This window comes from Dipodomys merriami, unplaced genomic scaffold, assembly GCF_024711535.1.
Source record: "Dipodomys merriami isolate MVZ:Mamm:240054 unplaced genomic scaffold, mDipMer1.0.p SCAF_6, whole genome shotgun sequence".
Lineage (NCBI taxonomy): Eukaryota > Metazoa > Chordata > Mammalia > Rodentia > Heteromyidae > Dipodomys > Dipodomys merriami.
In genome coordinates this window covers 64,857,143-64,869,210 of record NW_027206179.1, presented here as the reverse complement: position 1 = coordinate 64,869,210, position 12,068 = coordinate 64,857,143, and the positions used below count along the sequence as shown (strand labels likewise).

Below are 12,068 nucleotides of genomic sequence, written 5' to 3'. Positions count from 1 at the left end.
TAACAGGAGTTTTGCCAGTATGTGTTTGCCATGCTTCTTCCTACCAAGTATTTCTATGTGTCAGTCTAATGTGAACATCCTTTTCTGTTTTCTTAGGTCTTATGGACTAATTGGTCTCATTGAGCATCACAAACAATGCTGGCTTCTATAACTCTTTGGAAGAAGGCTAAAGCTGTGTTGTACTGTGACATTGCCAGAGGGGGACAAGCAGCTTGAAGATTATCTGTTACTTGAGCTAAAGCTTGAAGGAAGTCCATTCCCCATTGAGGAGAACTGTATGGCCAGCATTGTCCAGTGAAGGGTTGACAATGAGCATCCCTGTGGCCCCCAAGAAATCATGTTTCAATCAGTTGCGGGACAACAGAAATGGAGCGAAAAATAACAACGAGCATATTCTAAGTCTTGGAGATACAAATGCCAATCCAATCATGTTGGAGGTCAGTTCCTCTTGTGAAGAGGCCAAGACAGGTGATCTGGCTGATGAACTTGGAAATGCAAATTCAAGTGGGCCAGGACAGCACCCCCATTTTTACAGTGACCCGCACCGACTCCAGGGCTCTGGGAAAGGATCTCAGCCTGGCTCCACTGGCCTGAAAGATAATAAACATTCTCCCACTGTCCATAGGGAACTAAATGAAGAACGTACTACTATAGACCAAGGCACAGATTTTCTGTCAACCCCTCAAAGTGGCCAGGGATCAAGTCTGGTAAGTTGGAGGAATACAGTAGCTGAGAGCAGTCCAGAGGTTTTGGCTAAAAGGAACACTGAAGTTCCCAGACATGCTCCCAAGGACAAATTGGCAAAGACACTTGACAATGAGGAGCTGAAGAGGCATTCTTTGCATAGAGCAAGCAGCTCCACAGCCACAGCTGGCAGCAGGACTCTTCAGTATCTACAGCCTACCTGGATGGAAACTCCTGAACCCCAGGGTCCTGTGCTTGAGGGTGGAGAGGCATCACCGAGGACAGTTGCTGATGATTCTAGGGGAACCGCTTTTCCTCCAGCTGATGGTACCTCAGAGGGAGAGAATTTGGGTCCCCCTAAACCATCTACCTCAGAAGCCCAGGAGACCAGTCCCTCAGAGACCCAGACAGCAGGTACACAGGGACAGAATGCTCACAGGGAGCTTTCAGCCAGGGCTGCCCCTCTGGACCTTGCTCTGAATTCAAGGTCAGAATCAAAGGACAACCTGCATTATCCAGAAGCACAATTAGGCCAAGGAAAGAGAGATGCAGAATTGGAGATGAAATCTGTTCAGGCTAAGGCAGAGCAGGAATTCAAGTCAAGCCTGGCGGGAGGTCCAGGGTGTCACAGGGAAGAAGGTATGTCAACCCAGGAAACCACTCCTGTAGTTAGTGGTCCATCCAGCAGCCGCCAGCCTCATGGGATGGGAAGAGACAGCGGTGATGAAGGGAAGATGGCAGGCAACCTTGGTGTGGAGCATCCACTCCAAACTGCCCCCAAACAGGGCTCTGCTCCCCTAGGAGTGGCTGCTAGTCAGCCCACTGGAAAAACATCACCAACTCCTGGTAGGGAGTGGGGGGAAATGACACCTAGAAACTTTTCATCTAGTGATGGCCATATGGCTTTTGTTCCCAGTGAGTCAACTGATAGCCGGTCCCCAGAGGTCAGAGTAGACAAGAGAAGGCTGGGCAGTGAGTCCAGGGCCAGTGTTGAGGCATTGTTCTCAGGTTCTTCTGTTGTACAGAGTGACACTGAAGGCCCTGCTCACCCGGACCCTCAGAGCAGCAGCTTGGAAGTAGAGCAAAGCAAAGAGACCACGATACCTGAGGCTGAAACTAGGAACTTTCTAGAAAATGCAGCCAAGACAGAAATCCCATTGAGGGCAGATTCAGTTCTCAGTACTCCAGCCCCCCTCCACTCAGAGGCAACTGTGAACATGACCCAGCAGCCCACGCCACCTTGTAGCAGTTTTCAGAACCTTGACGTGTGCAATGTGGACCCCTTCACTTTACCCGCCATTGACAGCCCGCAGGTATTGAAGACATTCCCCAAAGTGCCCGACAAGGACACCTGCCTCAGTGGCATTCCCAAACCTGTCATCACAAACTCTAAGGACTCGCCTGCTTCACAGGAAGCAATGGAGAGACATCACATTGAAAAACCAGAGGAAAGGACAGAAGTGAAGCCTCTGGTTATGCCCAAACCCAAGCATGTGAGACCTAAGATCATCACCTATATAAGGAGGAATCCACCAGCACTGGGCCAGGTGGACACTTCGCTGGTCCCTGTGGGGCTTCCGTACACCCCACCCGCATGTGGCATGCCTCTTGTCCAGGAGGAGAAGGCTGCAGGTGGCGACCTTAAGCCATCTGCCAACCTTTATGAGAAATTCAAGCCTGACTTACAGAAGCCAAGGGTCTTCAGCTCTGGGCTAATGGTGTCTGGGATCAAGCCCCCAGGACATCATTTCAGTCAGATGAGTGAAAAGTTTTTACAAGAGGTAAGAGAATGTCACTGTATCCTATCTGTAAATTTCTTTAACTTTTTTTTTTCCTCCAGAGTGTTATTTCATCAGGGTTTGAACTTAGGGCCTGCTTAGCTAGCTTCCTTACTTGGGTCTTGCTTTACCACTTCAACCATGCCTCCAGACCTAGTTTTTGCTGGTCATTTTGGAGATGGAGCCTACAGTACTTTTCTGCCTGGGTTCAGTGAGGACTACAGTCTTTCAACTCTCAGCTTCCTGAGAAGCTAGGATTATAGCTGTGAGACACTGCCTCCCAGCTGTTCTCTAAAGTACCCTAAAGTCTGTTTTACATTTTCAGTGAGTTGGGGGAAAAGGTATTGGCTCTAAACCCATTGCTCACATTCAGGGATACACGAGTACAGAAGTTTTTTTGACTGCAGGAGATTGTATTCACAGATGTACCTTTTTGACAAGACTGGTGCTTATATAATGGGGCCAATTTCTAAGGAGTCTGATTTGAAGTTTACTCACATAATGAATATGAGCCTAGATAAGTATGCACTTAAATTAGCTCCCATGTTTAAATAAGGGAATGTAATTCTTCTATGAGTTAGGTCAAAGCTTGGATGAGTCCAAAGTACATATATTCCTTAAATTGAGCAGACCTGTCTTCTCATGGAAAGTGTTTGCTTTTTAGAATACCTTTTATGAAGAACAGTAGGCAGAAGGTATGTTAGGCACAGGCTGCTCAGTTCTATTATGAATAGTGATTAGGACTAACATTTAGTTGGATGTGTACTGTGCATCAATCCACATAATATAAACCAGCCATTGGCTGCATTCATTTGTACATTTTTTAGGGGTTGGTTTTGAAAGTTTTAAATTTTTTTGGACAGTATTGATATTTGAACTCAGGGCCTCACACTTGTTTGGTAGGTACTCAACCACTTGAGCCACATCTCTATCCTTCTTTTAAAAAGTTGTTTTCAGGTATGGTCTCATAGTTCTGGCCAGGGCTGGCTTTAAAGCATACCTATGCCTCTTGCCGGGCTATGATTACAGACATATATCACCATATCTACTTTGTTTGTTGAAATGAGGTGCTGTTAATTTTTTTGAGTGGCTGGCTGGGACCTTGATTCTCCCAATCTCCATCTCCTAAGCAGCCGAGATTACAAATGTGAGCCGTGGCACCCAGTCCTGCTATTACAGTATTTATAGTTGTATGGATAAAGAAATGGATGTAGAAAGGTTTAAGTCACCCATCTAAGGCCACAAAACAAGAACCTCATTGAGATGCCCTCGAGAGCACCAGCTTCTCACCTCATCACGAAAGAGAGAAGAGCACTAGAGAAGTTGATCTGTTCTCTCCATTAGGGCTTGCTCATATACGGTCTCTCCTGTGGGGTGGTGCATAAGAGTATCTTGGTCCAGAGGAACCTCAGCTTGGCTGCCTCAGTGGTATCTCATTAGCAATGAGCTAGCTACCATTTAGGTTTTAGACAATAGTCTCTGAGTCATTCTGAAATTTCTAGACACTCATAAACCTGGGACTTGAAGTCAGGATGAGGCTCTACCACTGGGTCTTTCTCTGCAGCTGATCAGCACCAAGGCTGTTAAACAGATGAAAGGGTGAAAGGTCTTCTCAAAGCATAAAAGCATTAAAAACATTCACAAGGGCAACTTGATTTGGAGATGGAGGCACAAATCCTATTCCTATCTTTAGTTCTTTCTCTGTAACCTTTATTTTTCTTCGGTGTAGTTCTTCTTGATGCTGCTTCTGCTCCCTTGAAGAATAATTTAAAGACTGGTACAGGCTCACGCCTGTAATCTGAGCTACTCAGAAATCTGAGATCCAAGGATCATAGGTCAAAGACAGGTAGAGTAGCAAAGTCCATGAGAAGACTCTTATTGTCAGTTAAACAGCAAAAATGCCAGAAGTAAAGGTGTGGCTCAAATTGTAGAGTTCCAGCCTTGAAAAAGCCAACTGACAGTGAGATCCCGAATATAAGCCTCAGTATTAGCATATACACAGGAAAAGAGTAATTTGTATCTAAATGCACATTTCCTCCAAAACTGTTTTGTCTTCTTCTAGAAGCCACTCCATATCTTTTTTTTTGTCTAGAGGGTGTGTGCCATTAGTGAAAGGTTGAGAGAGACCCCTGATGCTTAAGGAGAGTTACCCAGCCTTAACTAGCTGCTAAATCAGGGCATTTATGCTGTAATCAGAACACCCCAGGCCCACAGACCCTATCTCTAGTGACAGCATACAGCAGAGAGAGGTGGCCATTGCATTAATTTCTGGGTTAATGTTCTTTACTGAGAAGTAAGAACAGGATGAACCTGGCCATTTGTTTCTACAGCCACAGCTTGGTGGAATTCCTTTCCTCTGTTCAGAAATCCAAAAAGCACTGACCCCTGCCACAGCAAAAGGAAACTTTTCTGACTAGTTCCAAGAGAACTAATTCTTAAGGTCATATTTTTTTTATATAAAATAGGAAAGTTTTAAAAATCAGTGATAACAGAACCACCCTTGTTACCTAGCATGGTAGAAGAGATTGGTCAAGGGTAAAGATCATCTAAAGGACAGAGGCTCTTCTTGGATTTTAGGAGCAACACTAACATCTGAAGCTCCAGAAGTTGTTTCTGAGATCATCTGGGGGACTAGAAATGCCAGGGCATTGAATTATACCCACTTAGCAAAACTGGTCTGTGTTTCTGCTTGTGTGGATTCCCACTGATGACATAAGAGCACTTTTCAGCTTGGGGGAGGGAGCTGGGAAGGAGTTACAAGGGTCTGAGGACAGGGGGAGGTACTGTCTCAGTGCACAGATGTACGACTCAGGACCAGGACCCTTGCCACTCCTCAGCTCCACTTCAACTCTAAGAGGAGCTGCCACTATTAATCAGGTCTCTCCAGAGAAATAGAAGACTTAGGAGGGGAGTGTGTGTGTGTGTGTGTGTGTGTGTGTGTGTGTGTGTGTGTGTGTGTGTGTGTGTGTGTGTGTGTGTGTGTGTAAGAGAGAGAAACAGAGAAGCAGAGACAGAAACAGAAGAAATACAAATTGAGAGACAATGATAGAAAAGAGAGAGAGAGATTGATGATAGTTATCCATGGCTGTGAATTCTGCATACTTGGATTAAACCACCCACAGCTCAGAAATGTTTAGAATTTACCTGGGCATTGGTGGCTCAAGCCTGTAATCCTAGATACTCAAGAGGCTGAGATCTGAGAATCGTAGCAGTTCAAAGCCAGCCCAGGCAGGAAACTTTATGAAATTCTTATTTCTAATTAATCACCAAAAAACCAAAAGCAATGCTGCAGCTGGTAGAGGGGATAAGCTCAGAGACAGCAGGATTTTCCATTGTCCTGGGTATTATAAAGAGCTGCCAGATGATTTAAAGTATATGGAGGGCACTGTTCACTGTACTAATATATAGAATCAACCCAGATGTCCCTCAGTGGATGAATGTGGTATGTTTACATACTGAATTGTACTCATCCATTAGAAAGAATGATATTGTATCATTTGTAAAGAAATGGACAGACTTGAGAAAAATCATGTTGAGTGAAGTTACTCAGTCCCAGAGAGACAAATGATGCATGTTTTCCTTTCTATGTAGAAGCTAGATTTAGCTTATAAACTTATGAATAAATATGTTAGGTGGTACTCAAGTGTGAACATATATATTCACTGAAATATGCTAGATTCAATGGAGGACTCAAATAGTGTAATTCCTTAAAAAGGCAAAGGCAAAGTTCTGCAAAATAAACACCAGGAAGTGGGTATTCAAAAGGGGTTAATGGGAAAGGGGCGGACAAATGAAGAGGAAAATAGAGAGAATGCAGTCAAGAATCCAATATCTATCCTACACAATTAAGAACGGTGAGGGAACAGGTGGGTAAGGGAGGGATGGGTGAGAATGTTGAAAGGGTGACATTGATCAAGATGTGTTATATTCATAAACTGCTTTGTTAAATGACAACTCCTTTTTACACCTACTTAAAGATAATTAAAATGTAACTAAATGTGAAAAAATAGAGGTACACAGAGGGGGCATGCATGGATGCTGTACAAATGCTGCATTATTTTGTATAAGGACCTTGGGCATCCATGAATTTTGAGTCCTTCTTATACTAAGGGACAACTGTGTTTTCAGGGAGTAGAACATGTAACTGTGGAAACTAGCTAGTCCCAAATCACCAGGAAATGCAGGCATCCTGGAGCCACAAGGAAGAAGAGCTGTGGCAGTTTTTGAGTGTGTATTTCCCTCTACTTCAGGGGAAGTCAGTCTGATTGGATTCAACTGATTGGATGAAGCCCCCTACATTAAAAGCACAGTCTGCTTTAATTGAAGTCTGCTGATTTAAATGTTAATCTCATGAAAGATTTACCTTAACAGGGCCAATGTCTTACTAACTTTCCAGGTACTGTGGCACATCCAAGTTGATACATAAAATCAACCATCACAGGGACCACTTCCCCTCAGCCGTAAAGGTGACACCTCTCCATTCGCTCTGTGTCTCCCCAGCACCTGAGCTCAGGGAAAAGGAGCAAAGGGACAACCCAAGAACTTGTTTGACTTTCAGGAGTTATTTTGAAATCATAGGATTCTTTTTCTTGCTTTGAAAGCAAACAGCAGATTTGGGGAGGATCTCTATGTGCATATGATTTTGTAGCATTCTCTGTGATGTTCGTTAAGTAGACCGAAAAGGAGTGTGAGAATTTTTGTAGCTCCCCCTGTTTAGTTCAAAATTTATAAAGTAGCATTTAAAGCATATTTTTCACCTTGTTAAAAAACCCAATACAAATGATAGGCATTGAAGATCACTGAAGGTTATTATTTTCCTTTTATTTTTTTTTTTAATGCTAATACGAAGGCTTGAACTCAGGGCCTGGGTGCTGTCCTTAGTTTTGTTTTTGTTTTTGTTTTCAGTGCTGTACCACTTGATCTTTATTTCCACTTATAGCTTTTGGATGATTTTATTAACTACAAGAGTTTCATGGACTTTCCTACCAATACTGGCTTTGAACCACAGTCCTAAGATGTCAGCCTCCTGAGTAGCTAAGGTAACTGACATGAGCCACAGTTCCTGGCTTTGAAGTTATTTTTAAGTGACACTGAGGTCGGTGTTACATGTTCCAATTCTAAGGAGCAGAGTAACGATGAAGTCCGTGTACTGCCATCCTTAGAACCTTACTTTCTTTGGAGGAGCATCTGTTCAAAGCAAGGACCAATGGCATCCAACTTCTAGAAACTAAAATTTCAAAAATGGAGAGTATATGTGTATAAGACATGAGAGAAAGATTGATAGTAAGAAAGCAGAGAATTGCAAAAATTAAATTTAGCAGAGTGCACATGTAAAATGTTCTTTCATGCTAATATAATTTGCCTTAGCCCAAGTGCAGCCTATCTGCCATAACAGTCATGCATATTTTACAGTGTGATTATGATAAAACTTTAAATGCCTAATCTTTTGTTTCAATAATGTCAGTTTTAAGGATTCTCTATCTATTTCAGCATTAAAAGTATGAAATTGAGGGCTTATCTCTTCAACAGCTTGGATCAAAGCTTTTATAGTTTCTGTTAAGGAATATTGTTAAATGTTGGTGATTCTGGAATAGATAGAAGACTCTAACATGTATTGTGATTTAGAGCAGAATTAACAGATGTATCTCTTCATACATTGTCCTAGCAGCTCTTTTCATTATAATTTTAAGGAGCTAGATTATGTAGCTCTGACTGTTCTTTCATGTTTCATATAAAGAAGCAGTGGGCTGGGGGGATGGCTTAGGGAATACAGTGCTTGCCTAACATGCATGAGAACCTTGGTTTGGTCCTCAATCCCACAAAAAAAACAAATAAACAAAAAAACACACAAAACGTCCACCAATAATATGATCAGACTTAGTGAGAGCAGAATATCCTATCCATAGTCCCTACAAGCTATATTCTAGTCTGTATTGTTTGTCCAGGAGAACATAGCAGTTACACTACTATATTAGTCAGTTGAAGAAGGAATGTTGACATGATTGCATTGTTCAGTGAATCTTTATTGACATCAGCTCTGTGTGCACATGCTCTGTCTCCTTGAAGTTCAGCAGCCCACCTACCTGTCCCTAGAAACCCCATTCCACTGGCTCTTGCCAAACATGCCTGGCACAACACCTTTCCATGGGAAGGAAGACAGACCTGAGCATTTGGGCTCTGGTTTTTAATTATGTAAATCCACACTACAAGCCTGAAACCAATTTTTCATTAACTTCTCTATTTTTCCCAAAGAGTCATTTCTCTTTACTAAAAGTGAATATTTTCTTTTTATGTTGCCTAGTAAAGGCAATATAAATGGAAAAAGTTCATTTAGTTATTGTCAGTCTTAGGTAACTGTTAAAAAAATAGCACCTTCTTTTTTCTTTTGTGTCCTTCTCCCCTCCTCCCTCCCCCCCTCTTGTTTATTCCCTGTGATCACTGTTTTTGATTTCAGTACCCTTTGTCTTATATATAAGTTAATCTGATTTGGGGCAGGGAAGGGGTGGTTCCAAGGGTGAACTGATGCAACAGCAATACTCACTAGACACTGTGTTGGAAATGAGCTTTACAACTTGGGGAGAGGTGAAAGGGGAGTCAGAGTGGGGAGGGAATGTGGGAAAACAAGGAAGGGGTTAACACTGTTCAAAAAGTAATGTACTCATTACCTTACTTATATAATGTAACCCTCTGTACATCACCTTCACACACACAAAAAGATACCCATTGAAAAAAAAGAATAAAAGCTTACCTGTATCAGATCAGACTTGTTTCCAAAAAAGAAACAAATATGTGAAGGAAATAAGTTTAAAAATGGTACCTTTTCTTCCTGGGTATATGAAACTTGCATAATTTTGTGAAAGTTCTCTAAATTCTTTCTTTGCTGGTTGACTTTTTTTAGCTTAAAGATTGACCGTTCCCTCAAATGGCAATGATTGAATAACAATGGAATTCATAGTTTTCAAATTTTCAGTTTATTTAATAATCAATGCAATTGGCTAATTAGCTATACTAAATCAGGAACAGGAAGCTATAGTTTTGTACAGATCATCTATCTTTTTTTGAATTTTATAAGGAATTTGAAAAATTTATGCAGTGTTGAGGCATAAGTAATATCTCATGTCTGTTATCTCCAATTCAAAGTCACTTTGTTGAGAGGACCTACCTATTTGTGTGTGTGTGTGTGTGTGTGTGTGTACACGTGTGCTGGTACTAGAGCTTGAACTCAGGTCCTCATGTTGTAATTTGGCTTTTTCACCCAAGGCTGGCACTCTGCCACTTGAACCAAAGTTCCACTTCCAGGGTTTTTGCTGGTTAATTGGAAATAAGAGTCTCTGATCATCTGGCTTTAAACCTCAGTCCTCAGATCTCAGCAACTAGGATTACAGACATGAGCCACCAGCACCTGTTTAATATCCATCTATTATTAACTATTGTTGTGAACATCAGAGTTTTGACTTAGAATTCCCATTTTACAATACTATTATTTCAGTGATATTAATTTACTGCAAAAGCTATCAAGACTTTACGCCAGTGAAATAGAATTTTGCTTGAAATATCTTTAACTTTTTTATTATTATTATAAAGGTGATGTACAGAGCAGTCATAGTTACATAAGTCAGGTAAAGAGAATATTTCTTTTTGGACAATGTCACCCCTTCCCTCTCTCTGCTTGAAGGATCTTATTAACAGACACTAGAATCAACTTTGTAATTTATAGTTGGAAATTGGATGACATAAAAATTTTTTAAATGTAGCTCATCTTATCTAACACTGTATGTCCTCAGATATGAACATTTTTTTCTAGGTGGGTAAATGAGATTGAGTTCTATTACTTATTTGTTTTTGTTTATTATACTTCATACAAAAATTTTGGGTTAGAGTTAATTCTGTTGAGACCTTTCAGAGTAAGACCTTTTCACTGAATTTCTTCTCTTCCTTCACTGCATAAAAATTACATTTTATAAAGTGAGTTATTCTTGCTCCCAGTGAAACATAGATTAATACAATATTCAAACTAAAGGGCAGGTGCAGGTGGCTCGTGCCTATAATACTAACTTCTCAGGGAGCTGAGATCCAGAAAATTCAAAGCCAGTAGAAAACTCCAGGACACTTAGTCTCCAAAATAAGTATCAAAATCTAGGCTAGAAGTGTGGCTAATGTGGTAGAATACCAGCTGAGCAAAGCCAAGCAAGCAGGAGACCCTCAGTATGATAGAAAGACAGATAGATAAGCATGAGACCCTGAGTTCAAACCCCAGTACCAGAGAGAGAGAGAGAGAGACTAAGATCACCCAGTTGTGTTGTGTTGTGTTGTGAAACTAGAGGTAGGGACATGAGGCTCAGAGACTTCAGTGATCTGTGTTAATCAGCCCAAAGAAGCCAGAGTAGCCACTCTGAGGTCTAATCAGTCTCCAGCTGCAGTGAGAAGTTCCTGCTTGAACTTCTGATCATTTATTGCAGGTGACTGACCACCCTGGAAAACAAGAATTTTGCTCTTCTCCCTATACTCATTATGAAGTCCCTCCAACTTTCTATCGGTCAGCCATGCTCCTCAAGCCCCAGCTGGGAATGGGTGCCATGTCCCGTCTACCATCTGCAAAGAGCAGAATCCTGATCGCCAGTCAGAGGTCTTCAGCCAGCGCCATCCATCCACCAGGACCCATCACAGCAGCAGCCAACCTCTATACTTCTGATCCTTCAGGTAATGACTGTGTGCTTTCCTGCATTTAAGTAGAATCATGTAAGATGTCTGTAAAGTATGAATGCCTTTCATCCCTTTGAGAAGCCTTTTCCTATTGCTCCATAGCAGTTTATATGTTGTAATACTGGAAGCTGCCATTCTGAAAGCTACACAGACCATTATGTGAGTGAACAGAGCATCACAACACAGCTCAGTATCAGAGATCTTCCTAGGGCATAGCACTGCCCATGTCGCCTGCTTCATCTGCTCAGGGGTCCTGAATACCCATATGTGTGCACGTCCTTCCTCTGTGCCCTTCCCAGTTCTATGCTGCTGTTCTGGATGGATAACCTTGGGGTGAGCTCAGGGATGACTGTGGTGCCTTCCCTGGGTTCTCTGCTCCCTTTCCTCTGCTCCCACATTTTCATCCAAGCTTTTTATATTACTTTGCTATAGAAATGATACTCTTAAAAATTTGGGATGTAGACAAATATGGCACAGATAAAAGAATGGCATTCTTACAATTTTATGGGATACTTTATATTTTGTTATATTACTGATGGATTATTACAGAGTATATTTTGTTCATATTTTCATCTTTCATAAAATTTTGAAGAGGCAGATATGAGAAATAATAATGAAAAAAATAAAAAATGACAAAAGTTTCACTGTAGACATATTTAAAGATGAAACTAATAATACTTCCAGGACTTAGCTTGTGTTATTATTGGATGCTTTCTTCTAATGTATTTTGCGTGCATTTTTCAATAGTAGAGAAAACACTGAGCATGCATCTTGCATTTTCACACTAACGATATATTGTAGGCATTTTTATGTCATAAAAATTGCTGCAGAATTATTTTTAAGGACTGAACTCAGGGCCTCTGGCTTGCCAGCCAGGCACTCAACCATTTGAGCCCTCCTTTT

General features: G+C 41.5%; 1 protein-coding gene across 3 annotated transcripts in view; it reads left to right on the top strand.

Moving 5' to 3' along the window:
• Mtus2 (microtubule associated scaffold protein 2) overlaps positions 1 to 12,068 on the top strand; it is a 577,850-nt gene that overhangs the window by 196,854 nt on the left and 368,928 nt on the right. For all 3 annotated transcript variants that reach the window (XM_070003044.1, XM_070003046.1, XM_070003043.1), the window contains exons 2-3: positions 97 to 2,465; positions 10,922 to 11,162. In XM_070003044.1, the coding sequence (XP_069859145.1) occupies positions 309 to 2,465; positions 10,922 to 11,162 (2,398 nt within the window). In that variant the 5' untranslated portion in view covers positions 97 to 308. The remainder of the gene's footprint in view (positions 1 to 96; positions 2,466 to 10,921; positions 11,163 to 12,068) is intronic.